Source organism: Ovis aries, chromosome 3, assembly GCF_016772045.2.
Source record: "Ovis aries strain OAR_USU_Benz2616 breed Rambouillet chromosome 3, ARS-UI_Ramb_v3.0, whole genome shotgun sequence".
NCBI classification, from domain to species: Eukaryota; Metazoa; Chordata; class Mammalia; order Artiodactyla; family Bovidae; genus Ovis; species Ovis aries.
In genome coordinates, this window is record NC_056056.1 from 32,421,916 (window position 1) to 32,442,599 (window position 20,684).

At 41.9% G+C, this 20,684-nt stretch overlaps 1 protein-coding gene across 2 annotated transcripts in view; it reads right to left on the reverse strand.

Annotated features, from left to right (window-relative positions):
• Positions 1 to 665: 665 nt before the first annotated feature.
• Positions 666 to 20,684, reverse strand: part of DNAJC27 (DnaJ heat shock protein family (Hsp40) member C27) — a 38,688-nt gene continuing 18,669 nt past the window's right edge. The window contains exons 4-7 of one of the 2 annotated variants that reach the window (XM_004005728.4): positions 16,034 to 16,198; positions 15,308 to 15,430; positions 6,510 to 6,670; positions 666 to 4,544 (exon numbers count right to left, since the gene is read on the reverse strand). In XM_004005728.4, coding sequence (XP_004005777.2) covers positions 4,412 to 4,544; positions 6,510 to 6,670; positions 15,308 to 15,430; positions 16,034 to 16,198 — 582 coding nt within the window. In that variant the 3' untranslated portion in view covers positions 666 to 4,411. The remainder of the gene's footprint in view (positions 4,545 to 6,509; positions 6,671 to 15,307; positions 15,431 to 16,033; positions 16,199 to 20,684) is intronic. The other variant, XM_042245872.2, reaches the window with a different exon arrangement.

The window sequence follows — 20,684 nt, forward strand, 5'->3', positions numbered from 1 at the left end:
CGTGTCCAACTCTTGCGACCCCATGGACTTGCCAGGCTCCTTTGTCCGTGGTATTCTCTAGGCAAGAATACTGGAGTGGGCTGCCATTTCCTTCTCCAGAGCTTGGGTGACATTCCCATCTCTCAGGCCAAGCTCTGTGACCAAGGAGCAAGGCAGAGGTCATAGGAGGATTTGGCAGCTCTGCTTTAGCACATGTCAGCAGTGTGGAGATGGTAGAGTGGTTCCCCAGGAGTGGAGCGCATTCTCAGGTGACAGTGAGTGTCATTCACAATGAAAATTAGAGCTCTGATTTGAAGCCTTCTGTGGGCTGGCCCTACAAGGCTTTTACTTTCAAATTCGCCTTCACCATAGTCTGTTACTTAAGGATTCCTGTAGTTTAGGGACTAATTAGCTGAATTAGACTTGCATTATTAAAATGTGATAACAATAGTTTCATTTGAATTAAAAAGGAAAACATAATATCAGTATCTTTCTTTAAGAGAGCAAAAGACTTTCATCACAACTGAATTAAGGTTAGAACAGCCTGAGGGACCACTGAATGCCATTTCCTCCGTTTTACCCACTGGCAACTAAAGCAAGATGTCTTATCTATGATCTCAGCTGTTAACAACTGGCTTCTGCGTTAAAGACCAGTGTCTCAACAAATAAGTGCAGCCCACAGACCATTTGGCATTTGGCTTTACTTTATAAAAATACACAACTTAAATACATATGACACTCTCTGTACAAGACATAGACAGCTGTTAGCTTTAACATTTTCCATTATTTCAACAGAAAGCAAATACATAAATTACCTCATAAGAGCAAAGGGTTTCTTTAGAGACTCTGCATTCCTGGGCCAAGGGCAGACCATCCTGCTGGCAATTGCTGCAGGAAGCTAACCCGAACTGTCCAGCTTTCCAGCGCTTCATTTCACAACACAGCCTTTATTGCACAGCTTCATATTGCACTGCTTGTCAGACACGATCTAACTCATCCACACCACAAGTTTAAGCTTTCGTCTCCTCTAGAAATGCTTAATGGAAACACCAACATATAAACATTAGTAACTGTCTCTTACAATTGTGCTAGGTACCTATCATGAGAAATATGAACCCCTCTTCCCTTTGTAAAACTTGCAATGGAAGGAAGTTAGCTGCATTTTGCGGCTTAATTTCTCTGCAAAAGTTTCACAAAAATGTAATCAGACTCAGAGTGAGCTAGACAGAGTGTAGTGGAGAAGGGAGTGACATTCCAGGGCCCACTGAAATTGCTTAGGGGACAGACACTGACACCTTGTCAAAGGCAATGTACACACGCCCCCCACACTTTCTAACATGAGACCGAAATACCTCCTTCCCCTTGAGATTCTGTCATTGTTCTTTGAGAAATAGGGACCTTACTACTGATTCACAGCAACCAAGGGCTGCCCATTTTCTCTCTTTCAGAAATTTAGCTGCCTTATCTATGGCTCACTTAGTGAACAGTAAATTAGGTACTAGTTTACCAGTATAAAGAAATAATTACCATTTGAAAATTCAATGCAAAAAAAAACAACAAAAAAACATGCTAAAGTGAGTTTCCTGAGGTAAATGTGAGCCTTAAAGAACAGAGTGCGATCTACAGAATCAGAGCAATTTATCTTGGGAAGCAGCACAGTATCTCCAAGCCTAGACAAGCACACATTTATGCAAAGAAATAAACGACACTGCTGAAGTAAGAGACACGTTGACAGTTGAGAATACTGATTCAAAAGGAGCCATGGAAGAGGAACAGAGGAACAAAAGGATGGTGTATTTTAAAGTTCTTAGGTAGGTTGGCGATTAATTTCAAAAGCCTCCAGGGATTTCTAACAAGTTTTTAAAGTGTTCATTCTTGGTGACTCAGATGCAGAAGAAATGGCTTTTCTTGAATAACAGCTGTTCAAACTTCTTGTTCTTTTTTGAAAAAAACAAGATCCTGTATAAAATTTTCTTTAGCCATTGAAATTATTCTGCTAGTTGTTACTCTCACTGATGTACTGTGCAATCCTAACTGGCTGAAGAATTTTAATAAGCTTGAACTAAAAAATATACATTTGTACCAAGAATTTAAATTAATGCACAGAGGTCTGTAAAATTTTATATGAAGTTACTTTTCATTGCAGATCAGGCTTCATTTCATTACTTCTTGACATTCTACTCAGAATTAGGGAAATCAGAAAAATTCTAGGACCCTGAACCTTTAACTTTCTTTTCTTTCTTTTCCATAAATGAAGCAGTACATAGCCATTCTTAACATGAGTAATCAAGGTGCTGGGAACTGAGCAAGACCTAAGAATCAAGATCAGGCTAAATGTCAACAAGTCACTCATTACATAAGGATGTGAATAGAAGAACTAGAGAACTCTCTCTGCTATAACTGCTCACCTGCACAATGTAGCTGAATGAGGTGACCCATCTAGTGTTTAATGACAGTGATGAAAACTGGCACCAGTTTTTACACAGGGCCACATACACAAGTGAGCCGTCACGTCAATGCGGGCTGACACCACCACGCACGGTCCTTCATCCATATGACTCCTAAGTTCTGCCACAAGAGCAGATCTATGTCTGTCACTTTAGGCATGATGAAGGCCTACAGCAAAATTAAAGCCCTGAAGAACTTTGGCCTGAGTTTTACAGGCCCAGAAACTAGTTAAAATGAAGGAAAATCCCACAAAAAATCATATCTCATATCTCAATTTTACTAAGAAAAAAAAGCATTTTTAATATCAAAATGAAAACTCTTACTAGAAAACAATGCTCTGGTTTCCTGACAACCAGCTCAGTGCCACCCAAGGGCAGCCACACAAAGAGAAGCTGCTCTGGAGCAGGGAAGGGTTTAGAAGGCTGCAGTGGGTGTGAATTAAATGAAAGTGGTTTTTCTTCTCAGGTAGGGTAATGCGAATGCTACTTGGCAATCAATATGGGATAGCTGTTTAAAATTCACTGATGGCAAAGTTTCATATACTTTAAAGCCCCAATTAGTGCTGCTTGGTCACAGCTAAAAATCTGAGTAACATGACAGCGATGGTGTAATGTGCCACGCGGTGACACTATTCTGTGAGCTCTGGAAGGAAGGCCAGTCCTGACGCGTGATCTTCATCCATCTCTTGGATACTGAGAGAGAGACGATGGCAAGAGAATGGATTTCTCTATGTGAAATTAATTTTCAGAATCTGCAGCTTAAAAGTATTACTGATCAGAAATTTGGAACCTACACAAAAGTAACAGATTCTTCCCACACAGGCCTTAAGATCTCTCTGTCCACCACCCAAAGGATCTATACTTGTCTCTGGTCTACCAGGCCCCGGCAAAGGCTGCACAGGACAGAGGAGGCAATAGCCGGAAGGCGGGGATTCAAGAAGAGAGCGGTGGTGGCAGATGTGGTACCTTAAGAGATAAGGCAGGAACAGAAGAGGGAAGGGGAGCTCACACTGATGAGGAAGCGAAGGGAGGCCCCCGGCTGACACGCATCCCTGTCTCTCCCACCTGTCTTGGCAAATGCTGCTGCAACAAGGAAAGGCAGAAGCCTCCTATGGGGGCTCTCCTAGGGCATCAGACACGACCGAACTAGGCGGGTCATGCCCTCTGGGGATGTGTGCACAATCCAGTTTGACCTGCAGGCATTTCTGTCTTGGGATCTGACTCCTGACTCCTAGGTGAAGATGCCCCTACAGCTACCAGCACTCCCATGGCCAGGGAAAGGCCTCAGACCCAGGGGCAGGTCCAGCAGCAGCCAGCCTACCAGAACCTGCGGCTACTGCCACCTCTATGCTCAAGACTGGCTGGTCTCTCCCCCGGTGATGGAGAAGGGGCACAGAGTGAACGTCAAAAAAGGGCCACTCAGCTCAGGACTGCACCACCTTGTTTCACTTCCGAAGGGCTGCCAAGAGTTCATGCATTAATTAAGCAGACTGATGCTGCAACTATCATCTAAGAAACTTATTGTAAAGGGGCAACTTGCTTGCAAGGTCACACACTTTCAGGGGTTCTGCTATGTTTGCTTCCATTTTTGTTTTTTTCCTCTGATGATGAATGTTTTTTAATAAAGGAAAAGCAAAAAGATCCTCCTATCCTTCCAGAAACTTCGTGGACTTTCCTGAGCAAAGTGCCTAAGCGATGCTATACTGACAGAGCTTACCAACTCATGAGAAAAAAAAAATCTATCATCATTCAGAAATAGAAAATGAACGATAGTGTATAAGTGGCACTCAGTTCTCTTCATTTTGTCTCTCTGCAAAATGTCTGTGACATGGAAACAGGCACCCAAATTACTGGTTTACAAATGACAGCACGTGAGTGAAAAGGGCTGTAAGAATTTTGTGGAGGAAAAACCCATGTTGGCTATTTTACCACCAGAGAAAGTCTGTTTGGACTCGAGGCCTACACCTGTCTGTTTTTCCTATTTTCTACTTGATGTTTTTCAGGAGGGCTGTTCGGGCATTCACAACGACTTTGAAGGCATCTTCACTACCAGGTGCTACACATTTGTCAGGGTGGAGCAGCACAGCAAGTTTCCGATATGCTTTATTGACTTCATCCCTGCAAAGAAAAAGCAGAGCTCTCTGTCAGTAGGGAAGTCAGCCCCCACCCTCTGCCCACTGCACTTCAGCTGCTTGGATAACAGAACACCTCTTGCAGTAAGCATATCTGAAATTATCGTGACCCGTTCTCAAAGGTGAGACTAAAGGACTGGGAAACAAACAATGGACAAATAATACGTAACATTCAAGTAGAAACACAGACAATACAAAGTGAGTATACAAACATGATCAACTGAAAACAGACAGTGTTTAGCGCCTCACAGGCATTTGGCACTTGGCAAATAATTGCTGATGGAAGCGATGAGGACAAGAGGCCATAAGGGCAGGGCCCCTTGGGGAGGACTCTGCAAGAAGATGGGGTTCAGGAATTGATCCGGTGATGGGAAACACAGAGCAGCAGGGAGAGAACTGTTAGAGGCCAGAGAGGGAACGGAGAGCCGGCATGTAGTTCCAGGAGGAAACAGCGGATAAAGTCAGCCAGGGAGCAGGGTCAGTAAGGGAAAGGCCAAAACAACAAAAAAGCTGAATTTGATACACAACAGTAAAAGGAATATTAGTTGCTCAGGTGTGTCCGACTCTTTGTGACCCTATGGCCTGTAGCCCACCAGGCTTCTCTGTCCGTGGAATTCTCCAGGGAAGAATACTGAGTGGGTGGCCGTTCCCTTCTTCAGGGGATCTTCCCCACCCAGGGATCGAACCCAAGTCTCTTGCATCTCTTGCATGGGCAGGCAGATTCTTTACCACTGTGCCACCTGGGAAGCCCCAAAAGCCACCAATTAACTTTATGCTGCAAGGTCATCTGAATTTCGTCAGGTGTTTAAAGCATCCTTAGTAACGCCTGTCAAGTCAAGGGTGACCAATAACTGTCTCCCTGTTCCCATCCCCTCTTCTCTTCTGAACCTGCAGAAATGCTATGAGACCAAAATGGAGAAGAGATACTTAATGTTGTTGATGCTGATAAAGCAGTTTTGAGATGTACTTTTTTCTTTTCTGGGAATCAAGGTGAAAAAGTAGAAAGGGAGAAACATAGGGAGGAAAGCTATGGTGCAAAATAAAAAGATCTGAGAACTCCAATAATACGCATAGTAACAGTATTATTATAGAGTTAAAAGTGAGATAACAATTGAGAGTTCTTAGGAGAGTAGATTCCAAAAGTTCTAATCACAAGGAAAAAACTTTTTTTTTTCTTTATCTCTATGAGATGATGGATGTTCACTGAACTTATTTCGCTAATTGTTTCACAATGTATGTAAGTTAAATCATCATGCTATACACCTTAACCTTATACAGTGTTGTATGTCAATTATATTTCAATAAGACTGGGGGAAAAGTTACATAATCGTACTAGGTAACGATTTATTTCTTTCATGAAGAGTAGTGATTGTATTTCTTTTTCTCCAAAATAATTATTTTGGCTAAAATAAAATAATTTAATATAAACACACACAGATGAGGAACTACAATGATTTTTGAGAGACACAGAATCAGAGACAGGAAGACACACAGGGTTCAGGGTTAATTCCACCACTAACTCCCGGAGTCCCTGACTGCGTTTTTAGTTTCCCTGAGTCCCAGTTTTCCCACGTATGAAATGAAGTGTTTCAACAAGTTGATTGCTAACATTCTTTTTCAAAAATTCTAAGCTTTAAGAATTCTCTTTTGTGATTATATGTGTATATATTGAGGTTACATTTGTTTCTAGACTCTTGGTCAACAAAAGAAGAGCATACCATTTCAAAAGGTACTCACACAACAGATACACGACATCGTCCCCACACCAGGCCATCGTGCCCTCTGTTTCCCTTCTTTGGTATTCACTTAATTTGGTGAAGGAGTAGTGTTAAGTAATCTGTTTCCACACATCTTCATATTTCTAGCCCATTACAGGAAGATATCACACTATATCCTGATGACTGAATCTTTATAACAGAAGGCAGCACTAGGACCTGAGAGCACTGCTTACCTCGAGGCCCCAGGTTTGACTCCCAACATGTCCCAACTGTCCTTACTACTTCGAATTCTGCGAATGGTGTCTGCTTGTTCTTTGGTGAAACTAGCACTGCTATTTGTGTTAGGACGTTTTCCGCCATTTTCACATAAATCAACTATGGATAGATAAAAGGTCTGCAAAAAGAAAACACATCCCAGAGGAGAACTGATTTGGGGAAAATAGGAATTCTTTCTAGGCATCAACTTAAAGAATTTTAATATAATCCAATAACTTAAAATTCACAATAAAGCAAACATACCTTTTCTCTTTTATACTAATACATATATGTAGAACATATATGTATATTATGTACATATTTAAGCACGCAAAAAGTATAAGAATTTAAATAGCCTATGATCCTACTCTCAGTCATACTTGAAATTAAAAACTAGTATACAAATATTATTAGAAAAATTCAAATAGAAAAAATGTAAAATGAAAACTATCTCCCTGCCCCTCCAGTTCCTCTCCTCGGGGTAAACCATTGTTAATACATTTTTTTCAGTATCCTTCCAGAATAATTTTCTCTCAGTACCAGTACACATATCCAAGCCCAAAGTATTTACATAAAAGAGAGCAGATTAAACACACTGCTGAGCACCTTGTAACTTTCTTCACGTAATAATAAATCTTAGAATCTTTCTCTAGCTGCATATAGACACTTTCTTCCTCCCTTTTGATGAGTGTTTGGTATTCCACTGTGTGACTGACTGTGCTCATAATTTACTTAATCAACTCCCTCTTCTCGGACAGGTCGACTGTTTCCAGTTTTGCGTCACACACACAGTGCTTTAGGGAATATTTTTTTATGGGTACATGTCTCTGCACACTTGTGGGGATACTGTTTCAGAATAAATTTCTGAAAGCAAAATTGCTGAATAAAAGTGTGTATACATTTTACTTTCTGATTTTGACAACTGTCATACAAAAAGGCTATACCAGTTTATACTCCCATCACAGTGAATGGAAATGCCTACTTCCCCATACTCTTCAATATTGGGCATTATTATACATCTTCATTTTTACCAATCTGATGTTATCTCACAGTTTTTATTTCCATTTCTTTAATTATAAGGGAGCTTGCATATCTTTTCATATGCTTATAGGTCTTTTCTTATTCTGTAAACTGTTATTATTTTTTCCTATTTTATGTTTTTTAAAGTGAAAATTATTTTGTGATCCTGCTCATATTTCACGCCTTGTGCACTATTATTGTTGAATAACTTCACTCAAAACACTAATTTAATACATTACAGCTACTTTTAAATTGGTGACTATATAAAGCTTCTCCACCTTTGGCTGCAAAGAATATAATCAATCTGATTTCAGTATCAACCATCTGCTGATGTCTACGTGTAGAGTCTTCTCTTGTGTTGCTGGAACAGACTGTTTGCTATAACCAGTGTGTCCTCTTGGCAAAACTCTGTTAGCCTTTGACCTGCTTCATTCTGTACTCCAAGGCCAAATTTGCCTGTTACTCCAGGTATCTCTTGACTTCCTACTTTTGCATTCCAGTCCCCTATAATGAAAAGGACATCTTTTTGGGTGTTAGTTCTAAAAGGTCTTGTAGGTCTTCATAGAACCGTTCAACTTCAGCTTCTTTAGCATTACTGGTTGGGGCATAGACTTGGACTACTGTGATACTGAATGGTTTGCCTTGGAAACGAACACAGATCATTCTCTCATTTATGAGACTGCATCCAAGTACTGTATTTCAGACTCCTGTTGACTACGATGGCTATTCCCTTTCTTCTAAGGGATTCTTGCCCACAGTAGATATAATGGTAATCTGAGTTAAATCCACCCATTCCAGTCCATTTTAGTTTGCTGATTCCTAAAATGTCAATGTTCACTCTTGCCATCTCCTGTCTGACTAGTTCCAATTTGCCTTGATTCATGACCTAACATTGCAAGTTCCTATCCAATACTGTTCTTTACAGCATCAGACTTTACTTCCATCACCAGTCACATCCACAACTGGGTGTTGTTTTTGCTTTGGCTCTGTCTCTTCATTCTTTCTGGAGTTATTTCTCCACTGATCTCCAGTAGCATACTGGGCACCTACCAACCTAAGGAATTCATCTTTCACTGTCCTATCTTTTTGCCCTTTCATACTGTTCATGAGGTTCTCAAGGCAAGAATATTGAAGTGCTTTGCCATTCCCTTCTCCAGTGGACCACATTTTGTCAGAACTCTCCACCACGACCCATCCATCTTGGGCGGCCCTACACGGCATGGCTCATAGTTTCACTGAATTGTGGTCCATGTGACCAGATTGGTTAGGTTTCTGTGATTGTGGTTTTCATTCTGTCTGCCCTCTGATGGAGAAGAATAATAGACTTATGGAAGCTTCCTGATGGGAGAGACTGACTGAGGGAGAAACTGAGTCTTGTTCTGATGGGTGGGGCCATGCTCAGTGAATCTTTAATCCAATTTATGCTCTATGCTGCTGCTGTTGCTGCTAAGTCGCTTCAGTCGTGTCTGACTCTTAGCGACCCCATGGACTGCAGCCCACCAGGTTCCTCCGTCCATGGGATTTTCCAGGCAAGAGTACTGGAGTGGGGTGCCATTGCCTGCTCCATTATGCTCTATATAGTCAGTGACAACAAGACCGGGAGCTGACTGTGGCTCAGATCATGAACTCTTTATTGCCAAATTCAGACTTAAATTGAAGAAAGTAGGGAAAACCACTAGACCATTCAGGTATGACCTAAATCAAATCCCTTACGATTAAATAGCAGAAGTGAGAAATAGATTCAAGGGATTAGATTGGATAGACAGAGTGCCTGAAGAACTATGGATGGAAGTTCATGATACTGTACAGGAGGCAGTGATCAAGACCATCCTCAAAAAAAGAAATGGGAAAAGGCAAAATGGTTGTCCGAGGAGACCTTAAAAATAACTGAGAAAAGAAAATACTAGAAAGGCAAAGGAGAAAAGGAAAGATATATCCATTTGAATGCAGAGTTCCAAAGAATAGCAAGGAGAGATAAGAAAGCCTTCCTCAGTGATCAGTGCAAAGAAATAGAGGACAAGACTAGCGATCTCGTCAAGAAAATTAGAGATACTGAGGGAACATTTAATGCAAAAATGGGCACAATAAAGGACAGAAATGGTATGGACCTAACAGGAGCAGAAGATATTAAGAAAAGATGGCAAGAATACATAGAAGATTTATACAAAAAAGATCTTATTGACCCAGATAACCATGATGGTGTGATCATCCACCTAGAGCCAGACATCCTGGAATGCAAAGTCAGGTGGGCCTTTAGAAGCATCAGTACAAACAAAGCTAGTGGAGGTGATAGAATTCCAGTTGAGCTATTTCAAATCCTAAAAGAAAGTGCTGCACTCAATATGCCAGCACATTTGGAAAACTCAGCAGTGGCCACAGGACTGGAAAAAGTCAGTTTTCATTCCAATCCCAAAGAAAGACAAGGCCAAAGAATGTTCAAAGTACTGCACAACTGCACTCATCTCACACGCTAGCAAAGCAATGCTCAAAATTCTCCAAGCCAGGCTTCAGCAATACATGAACCGTGAACTTCCAGATGTCCAAGCTGGTTTTAGAAAAGGTAGAGGAACCAGAGATCAAATTGCCAACATCCACTGGATCATGGAAAAAGCAAGAGAGTTCCAGATAAACATCTATTTCTGCTTTATTGACTATGCCAAAGCCTTTGACTGTGTGGATCACAATAAACTGTGGAAAATTCTTCAAGAGATGGGAATACCAGACCACCTGACCTGCCTCTTCAGTAACCTGTATGCAGGTCAGGAAGCAACAGTTAGAACTGGACATGGAACAACAGACTAGTTCCATATAGGGAAAGGAGTACGTCAAGGCTGTATATTGTCACCCTGCTTAGTTAACTTATATGCAGAGTACCTCATGAGAAATGCTGGGCTGGATGAAGCACAAGCTGGAATCAAGACTGCTGGAGAAATATCAATAACCTCAGATATGCAGATGACACCTCCTTTATGGCAGAAAGCGAAGAAGAACTAAAGAGCCTCTTGATGAAAGTGAAAGAGGAGAGTGAAAAAGTTGGCTTAAAACTCAATATTCAGAAAACTAAGATCATGGCATCTGGTTCTATCACTTCATGGCAAATAGACAGGGAAACAGTGGAAACTGTGACAGACTTTCTTTTGGGGCTCCAAAATCACTGCAGATGCTAACTGCAGCCATGGAATCAAAAGATGCTTGCTCCTTGGAAGGAAAGTTACGACCAACCTAGACAGCATATTAAAAAGCAGAGACATTACTTTACCAACAAAGGTCCATTTAATCAAAGCTACGGCTTTTCCAGTACTCATGTATGGATGTGAGAATTAGACTATAAAGAAAGCTGAGAGCTGAAGAATTGATGTTTTTGAACTGTGACGTTGGAGAAGACTCTTGAGAGTCCCTTGGACAAGGAGATCCAACCAGTCTATCCCAAAGGAAATATCAGTTCTGAATATTCATTGGAAGGACTGATGTTGAAGCTGAAGCTCCAATACTTTGGCCACCTGATGCAAAGAACTGACTCATTAGAAAAGACCCTGATGCTGGGAAAGATTGAAGGTGGGAAGAGAAGGGGATGACAGAGAATGAGGTGGTTGGATGGCATCACCGACTCAATGGACATGAGTTTGAGTAGGCTCCAGGAGTTGGTGATGGACAGGGAGGCCTGGCATGCTGCAGTCCATGGAGTCGCAAAGAGTCAGACACAACTGAGTGACTGAACTGACTTTTAAATTGACTTATCTCCTCATTCTTCCATTTTTTAAAATCTCCCTTCCTCCTTTTCTTGAATTTTTGGCTGCACCCCGAGGAATGTGGGGTGCAGCCCCACTAACACCTTAGTTTCCTGACCAGGGATCAAACCTGTGACCTTCACACTGGAAGGTGGAGTCTCAACCACTGGACCTCCAGGGAAGTCGTTTCTCCTTTTTTGTTCAGCTATTTCTATAGTTCCTATTATCATCTAAATTTTTTTCTTTCTCTTTGACTCCTCTTTCTTATCTCCAGTATCAGCTAATCGACTTGGCAACCTAAACAAGAAACCTTGACATGTGAAAAGGGGTGTCAAAGGAAAAGCTGCTAGATTCCAAGACAAGTGCTGACTTAGTTTTAGTCTATCTTAATATTACTCTGTGCTAACAGTGTAAGATAAAACCAAGTTCCTTCCTGACATAAAGTATCTATTAAGTAATAGGAAACAAAGAAAGTATTTATTAAACTGAACCAGCAGGAAAGTACTACTTCTAAGTACTTATAGAATTGTTTTATTATACTCTTTATTAGCCTTTTTTTTTAAACAGACTAATTATTCACTAATTCTACCCTAGATTTATCTAAAAAATAAAAGCAACCTAATAGGAAACATAGCTTCCAGATGTTTGCCTGTGGAGAAGGCAATGGCACCCCACTCCAGTACTCTTGCCTGGAAAATCCCATGGACGGAGGAGCCCAGTAGGCTGCAGTCCAGGGGGTCGCAGGGAGTCGGACACGACTGAGCGACTTTCACTTTTCACTTTCATGCACTGGAGAAAGCAAATAGCAAACCACTCCAATGTTCTTGCCCGGAGAATCCCAGGGATGGGGGAGCCTGGTGGGCTGCAGTCTTTGGGGTCGCACAGAGTAAGACACAACTGAAGTGACTTAGCAGCAGCAGCATGTATCAGTAAGGTTTTCTACTAGTCTATAAGTTAACCTAAAATATAAACCCTCACAAATTTCTGAGGGATTTAGTCATAACAAGTAATGTAATAGAAGGCCAGCTATGGTGTGATATACAGAATACTGGAACTGAAGTCAAAAGTCTCTTCAAACTCCTTGTCTGAGTGCCAGCCATGTTGGAATCATGGGAACATCCTGCCAAACAACTATAAAAGTAAATATATAAGGCAACTCTTTCCAGGTAGTGGACAACAAGTGTAAGACTGCTCCTTTGTCTTTTATCTGAGTCCATTTCCTACCATGTCACAGAGTGCTGGAGTCTAAGAAGACACAAAGTCCCACTGAGCTAAGGAGGCAGAGGTCAGAGCTTGAGGATGCTGACGTGGCTGGAATCTGCAGAGCAGGGCCTTGGATAGGAGGGAGCTGGGCCTCAAGAAATCCATGTGGGGGTTCCCTACTAGTTTGCAGCTGATGGCTAGGCTCATATAGAGGATGAAATCACCTGAGGCTTACCAGATAACAACTATTGAGAGATTGAGAACAGAACTGACTAGTAGTGTGAGGAGAAGAGCCATCCTGGGGATACTAGAGTTTGGCTCTAGTGAGAGAGACTCCCTGGGGACAGACTCATGAGAGGGGGGAAAGACTCAATAGTGAGAGAGACTCATGAGAGTTAAGGTAGAGGGACACCCTTAACACCTCATTCATACCCCTGGCACCCAGCTGAGATGCCACAAAAAGGATATGCCTTAGGAGGCAGACTCAGCCTAACAAAACCTAAAACCAAGAATCAACAAGATCTGCAAGAGGGACAGAATTTGGAGGCTGAGTCCTGCTAAATTAGATCAGAAGAGCTTTGAACACACTTTGGGCTTCCTTCTGAGCCTTACTATTAAAGCAAAAGAGTGAAGCCTACACAAATTCAGTGTAATCTGTCAATAACTGAACTGCCTGCTGAACCAAAAATCAACATTCGAGGAAAATGAACAAACTGAGTCTCTACAGTGTATTATCTACAATGTCTGGTGTTAAATAAAAAGTCACTAGTCATACAAAGAAACAATAATGTGATCCATAGTCAGGAAAAAAAGTAGTCCATAGAAATTGAACCCAAGATGGTTCAGATATTGAACAAAAACTGTAAAGCAGCTATTATATATTTCAAAGAGATTAAGAAAAATATGTTCAAAATGAGTAAAGAGAGAATCTCAGCAGAAAACTGGGAACTATACAAAAGAACCAAATACAAATTCTAGAACTGGAAAGCCGTGAATTGAAAACTTCACTTGATAGATTTAACAGATTGAAATCAGATCAATAGAGATTGTGTGATCTAAAACACAGAGGAAAAATGGGAAAAAAAATAGTCTCAAGGGCTACAGGAAAACTCAAATATCTTTAAAGTGCTGAAAGACATTGAGACAGTTATTTATACCTCTTGGACAAATCACTACTACTCTTGGATGTCTCATATCTGAAATGAGAATGATACCTGCCACACATTGTTGAGAGTTTCAAATGAGATGAAACAGGTAAACTTCTCCAGAACTGTAAAGTACTATTCCAATGGTTAAGTATCATTACTGTACACATATTGGAACATACTCACAAGGGTCTATGTACTCAAAGGGCTAGAAAAGTGGCAAAACAGCATCAACCATGTTTGGTCTTGAAATAGAAGCTACTGATGCCAAATTCAGTCTGTCAGCCAAGGATAAAACCTGTCTTCTAGTAGGAGGGATGACATCTTGTGAGAAGGAGATTCAGTACAAAAGATTAAATGAAATCCCACTCGGTAATTAAGAACAACTCTTTATAGTATAGCTACATTATTTGAAATGCTAAAAATTCCTAAAATATCAGATATATTCATAAGAAAAAATGCATTATTCATGCCACCACTTACTTCCAAATGAAACTAGAATTAAAAGTTGACTCTAATTTATTGTTTGCTGCTACTGCTGCTAAGTCGCTTCAATCGTGTCCAACTCTGTGCGACCCCACTGACAGCAGCCCACAGGCTCTGCCGTCCTTGGGATTTTCCAGGCAAGAACACTGGAGTGGGTTGCCATTTCCTTCTCCGTGCAGGAAAGTGAAAAGTGAAAGTGAAGTCACTGAGTCGTGTCCGACCCTCAGCGACCCCATGGACTGCAGCCCACCAGGCTCCTCCGTCCATGGGATTTTCCAGGCAAGAGTACAGGAGTGGGTCACCACTGCCCTCTAGGTGCCCCTTAAAGCGCTTCAAGATTATTCAGTTCTAAAAGTGAGTGAAAGTCGCTCAGTCATGTCCAACTCTTTGTGACCCCGTGGACTATACAGTCCATGGAATTCTCTAGGCCAGAATACTGGAGTGGGTAGCCTTTCCCTTCTCCAGGGGATCTTCCCAACCCAGGGATTGAACCCAGGTCTCCACATTGTAGGCAGATTCTTCACCAGCTGAGCTACAAGGGAAGCCCAAGTTCTAAAAAGTGACCATCTACTCAGATTGCATCCTTCTCCTGCCTACTTGATTGGTGAGACGGAACTTTTACATATGACTACTGATTCTGCAATGATAGTCTCCTGGTCTCTCTCTAACTGTACCCTCAAGGGCTACAAACTAAGATTATATTAGCTATGGCAAGGCAATTTTGCCAAAGTAATACTTTCATTTGATTATGCATATAAATGTAACCAAACGTGGTTTTAAAGAAAATCTTTCTCCCATTTAAGTAAGCATATAATAAGTGTTATTAAACTTGAAAATCAGAGGAATCACCCAGAGAGGTTTTTTAAAATCGAGATTCCTCAGCTCCAACAAAACATTAAGTTTCCAGTGGACCTGGAGCCCAGCAATCTGTATTTTGAAGAATTTCCCAGTAATTCTGATAAGTGGATAATTCTGATCTAAAGGAGATGGCAGGCAAATCTCCCTCTTTCTCTGTCTCTCTCACACACACACTCATTCCCACCCTCTCTCTCCCGTTCTCTCTTTCTTACCTGCTTCTGAAAAGAAACAGCTTATTCTAATAAGAAACTTCTATTACTTTCTGCTCCTCATCATTAAGCTAAAATTCGGTATGGTCAGACACAAAAACTCTAAAACAATACAATGCTAGGTTACCTGGAACATCTCATTGATTCCTTCTCCAGTTTGAGCCGAAGTTTCAAAGTACAGGAACCCCTTGCTTTCAGCCCAAAGACGTCCTTCACTTTCATCAACACAGCGGTGCTTAGCACAGTCGATCTGAAATTGAGAGTTGGAGGCAGCAGAGAAGATTCCAACCTTGTCCCTCTAGAATAGGCCCAGCCCAGTGAGGTCTCTGTCAACCCTCTGCTGAGGCAAAAACTGTTCTTAAGCGAACCCCAGCACCAGTATATAAAATTACCAGGACCAAAAAATTACTAGCACTAAATATGGACTGATTCTCTGTGGCAAACCACAAGTGCCTGCTACCAGCACTTTCTCCTGAGAAGGCTGCTGCTGCTTATCTTTGTGGAAGTCGGCTCCATCACACCTGCCACTCACGGTCTGCTTTTCCACGGCCCACGTTCCACCTAACTTCTGCCCCCTCCTCCAGTCAGGTCAGAGTCTGATTACCAGGCTCCACCTCTCCAGCTCCCTCACCAATATCCATTCCCAAACATGGCACCAGAAAAAACTGGGTAACACGCCAGGTTTTGTTTCTTAATTGTTTTTGTTTTAGGAACATATGTTTTGAAAAGCTGCTGATTCTTAACATTACAGATTACATAATTTTTTTCTTCTTATTTATTCCCCAAAACTCAGAGCTGCACTCTTCCCATAATGAACCTAGGAAGTTGAGCATCTCATCTCCAAAACAATTACCTTGTTGGCACACACTGCAAATACAATATTTTCCATGTTTCCATGAGGTCCAAGATCTTGCTTCATTTCTGCCAGCCATGCATCAAGGGCATCAAAGGAATCTTTCTGCCCAACATCATAGACCAGTATCACACCCTGTGTGTCCTTGTAAAACTCATTACGAACCTTCAAAAAAACAGATGCACGACATGTAGATACTGTGATTTTATAAAAGTATCTCTCGCAGTCATTAACTTAGCAAAGTGTGTTCTTGTGTGTATTCACACTGTTTACTAATTGTACTACTGGTCTTTGGAGGGCTTTTAATAAAATCAAAATAACATGATTAAAAAAAAAAGTCTATTCGAATAGAAGGACTTGTAATGGATCTAACAGCCTTCTACCCTGTCCCTCCTCACCTCCAGTTCTACTCCTCAGAGGCAATCAATCTTTAATTGTTATCAGCAGGCCTTAAGAAGAACACAAATTACATGAAGTTCTTCTTAGGAAGAACGAGGAAGATGAGTGAACAATTAAAAAGAACTTAAGGCAAAAATGACACCAGTCTCAGCAACAAGGTATAGCCATTTACATATCACATCCAAAAGCTGGCTTTTCCCAGGAGGCTGGGCAGAACCTCCCTAGGACTCCTGGGTCTCACCAGCAACTCCGGAACTCTGAACTCTGAGTGTCTGTGTCATAAGCAGTGGAAAACAGCACAGGCCCTGGGGTCAGATCTGGGTTCCCACTTACTCACTAGTTGTGCGACCTTGGGCAAGTCCCTTAACTCCCTGCGTCTCAGTTTCCTCATCTGTAAAATGGGGATAGTACTACTTACTTCACAGGGTTATTATGAGGAGTAAATGAGATCAAGAAGGCAGAGCCCCTAAATGGTGCCTGGGAAACAATATCAGCACCTTCTCCCTTCCTTCCTTGCATTCACTCCCTGAGGTTCTTATCAGCCATGGCAACTCGCCTCTGGGGCGTATCTTCACTTCTGGGAAGAGGGAGCAGAAGTGCAGGGTGTGAAGTGGGAGAGGCGCTAGCGTGACAAGCTAGGTGGATGAGGAGTCACACTGACAGACTAGGGGTTTCAGGCCAAAATACGAGTAAGAATCTTGACAGAGGCCATGCATTATGTGTTCTTTTCAGAAAAATCTGGTTAAGTACTGAGACCTATGCTGGATATGTGGTAAGAACAAAGACTTCTCTCACACATCTGGCATGAAGTATCTATGGGTTTCTGAGCAGAGACACCTGGGCAGAGAATGTAAGTGCCTCTTACCTTACAGAAACATAGGAAGCTATCCTCTAAAATCCAACCCAACATAATCAGAGTGAATTTAACATCGTGAAGACCAGGAAGGCTTCCTTTCCCCTCAGCACTCAGTGTCCTCAGCCCTCCCATAGCAGCTACAGTGGGGCTTTCCCTTCCATCCGGAATCCTGTTGCCTGACGCCCACGTCACATTCTCCAGGTTCTTTAACCCATCTCTCTTCCAACTCCTCTTCCTTCCATTGCTCCCACTCCAGTGTGCTGCCACAGTTCCCCAAACCCTGTCCTGGGCCCTCGTCCTTTCTTTGTTACCCTTCTCCCCAACTCAGCAAAGTCAACCACTTGCACAGTTTCAACTGTGAGAACCTCCAAGATGAGTCCTTTCATCTGTGCTTCCTGCATTTCCAAGTAGCTCTAGACTGCCAGCTGAATGTCCTGTTGGAACCTCAGATTCAAACCATATAACAGGAAACCCTCCACCTCATTCCTTCCTACACTTTTCCTTCCCTTGAACTTCTAGTGATGACAGCAGCACCCCCTTCTCTGAGTCACTTGGGTTGAGAGCCTGGTGTTAGCCTCTGCTGCGCTCCTGTCCCTCTGCTCAAACAATTCTGCAGAAGCTGCCTCCACCATGCTTCCTGCACTATCACTTCCTTTCCATTTTCGTTGCCAGTATTATCTCTTGATTGCACGACTGCTCAAGTCTTCTAAGCAATCTCCTTAGCAACACTATATACTGTGCATATGTATCTTTTTTAAAGCCCTGCCTCAAAAATTCTTTCCTATTTCTCTAGTGCACACTCTCCAAAGTTCAAACCCTTATAATTGACATTAACAGTTTCTGAACAGTCCTCCACTCACTTTTCAGCCTTGTCCCCCAACCCATCTCCTGTACTTCACACTGGATAGTCTCATTCCCCAAACCTGCCCTATGCCCTCCTAATTCCACCTGGAAATGGACACCTCTTCATCTTCCACTTTCCAAGATCAAGCTATAATATTGTATCTTTCATGTAGCTTTTTCTTCTCCCTTTTTCACCATCTGGTCCCCTCCACTTGCAAAACAGAATGCAACCTCTATATCCCTTGGAATACCACAGCATTTTGTACTTCTAAGAGCACTCATGTCACTTCCTGTCTAATTTCATAGTTAGTGGCATAGCTAGCTGTCTTCCCCACTAGACTATAAGTGGTGTGAAGGCACATATCACCTTTGTGTCAGTCCCTGGGCCTAGCAGGTAAAAATATTTGACACATATTTGTTTAATCAAATGGCTGAATGTGCTATAGCAAAGAGCAGAAATATAGTAAAGTACAGCAGAGATCATGCTGTCCAAAGTGAGATTTGTGTATAAAAAGAGAATTTAAAAAGCTCAATGGATTTCTCTTTCAAAGGACTCAAGCTCAATTCTGGGTTCAGCAACTATCTACCTATGTTACCTTGAGTAAGTGACTTTATTACCTCAAACCTGAGTATCCTTAGGTCCACGTGGATGCCTCAGTGGTGCCCTAGAATCCTATTATTCTTATCTCCCCAAAGAGCAGTCTACTATGAGTCCTGGCAGACTTAATCCACAGTTCAATTAAATAGGATGCTAAGGGAACTAGGATTGTTGAACTTTAAAGCAGAGATGGCACACTTTTCAAGCCTGTAGGTTGGAGAAAGCTGTTAGTTTAATATCACTCAGGCCTCAGAAAGTTATTATAGACCCACTAACTCATTCCAATAAACCCCAGGATTCAGTTGTGTATGCGAGGGGAAACAAGACTCATGGCAAGACACAGGCCACCTTTCTCTTGGGCGGTAGTCCCCTCTCTGACACTTCCCTCTGAGATCAGTTTACCTGACACACTGAGGGACCATCTTTTCTCAGGAGGTCCTTTGGGTTAACCTGGTGGGTTGGACTGGTGGCAGTGGAAGCTCCAACACAGAACAGGTGCTAAGGATCTGAGGAAGCCTGGGACCCCGAGGATGAACGTGGGTGCTTCACTAGGCATGTGCTGAGCAATGGGGTATGCTGGTCAGTTGAGGGCTTAGAAAGATGATGGCTTTGGCTTTGTCAAAAAGGAGGGTTTGAGCTATAGACAGCAAACATTTGACAAAAAAGGAGAGATCAAGGCTCTTTGGAGAAAAGGTACTTCAGAAGTGATGATTTTAAGGCACTTCTGTTAATTATATTTCTATTTCTGTGAGCTGCTGAAAAAAAGCTATTGAAATTGCGAGCTGCATTAGTAAGATTCTAGTGTCTAATGACAGAAAGTAACAGAAGACTCAGTCTTCATCACTAGTCAGACAGTATCTGGAAGGCTGTGCTCAGTTCTCAGCTCCCTGTCAGCTCACTAGGGGTTATCCAACAGGATGCGGTAGTGAGAATAAAAAATGTTTCACCTTGAAAGAAGCAAATTAACAAATATTAGGAGGTCTCTTGTAGAAGCACAGCCTCAGTCTATGTTGCTTCAAAAACAAGGCCAGAATCAGAGGCAAAAGTCAAAGGAAGGCAGCTTCACAACAGAGAAGTTGTTAATATGGAGTCTTTAACTCTAAAGGATTAACTTGTGAAGGGGTGAGACCCCATCATTAAAGAAAATCACTCTTCAAACTCCTGGGGTCTGCACCACTCAAAACTGTCCCGTGACTTATATTGTCCCTGGATTCCCACCAACCTACATAACTCTTACTTCTCCATCAGCACCCAGTTTAAATGCTGCTTCCTTCAACAGGATTTCCTGTCTTCCCAGATAAGCTAGGTGTGGGTACTAAGTGCTCCCAAGCATTCTGTCCTCTGTTTAACATGTGTCTTCTCTGACATGTTTATGTGTCGTGAAAACAGGGGTTGTGTATTCTCAGTCTGCAGCACAGAAACTGGCATGCTGCTGTCTGGTAGATGAATGACGGCCATCAATCAGGAATGCTACGGAAAGAGATCCTATGATGACAGAACTCTGGACACAGTGATTCTCGGGCATCTCCTGACTCTCCACTCACATAACTCTGGTGTAACCTAAGATTAATGTTAGCATTTCTGATAGTCAGAATCTATGTCAAACTTCTGGTCACTGAGAGCCTCCATGCCTTTTTCACTGACAATATTCTACACTTGTGAAATTGATATAACCATTATAAGGCTTCACAATCAAAAGGAATTCATTTTACCTAAATATCTGGGTGTCACAAGATGGAAGATTAAATAGTCATTAAATTACGTTTCCTCTGGCAAGATGAAGTAGATGTACTTTTCCCTATTATTTCCTCTAAGCAGAAGTAAAATTCTGGACCATATATATATCTATATATCTATATATCTCATACATAAAAAGACTCTGGAAAGTGGATAGAAGAAGGCAGACAAGCAAGGGACCTTGGGACCTGAGGAATGACACAGCAGTGAGTTTCCCG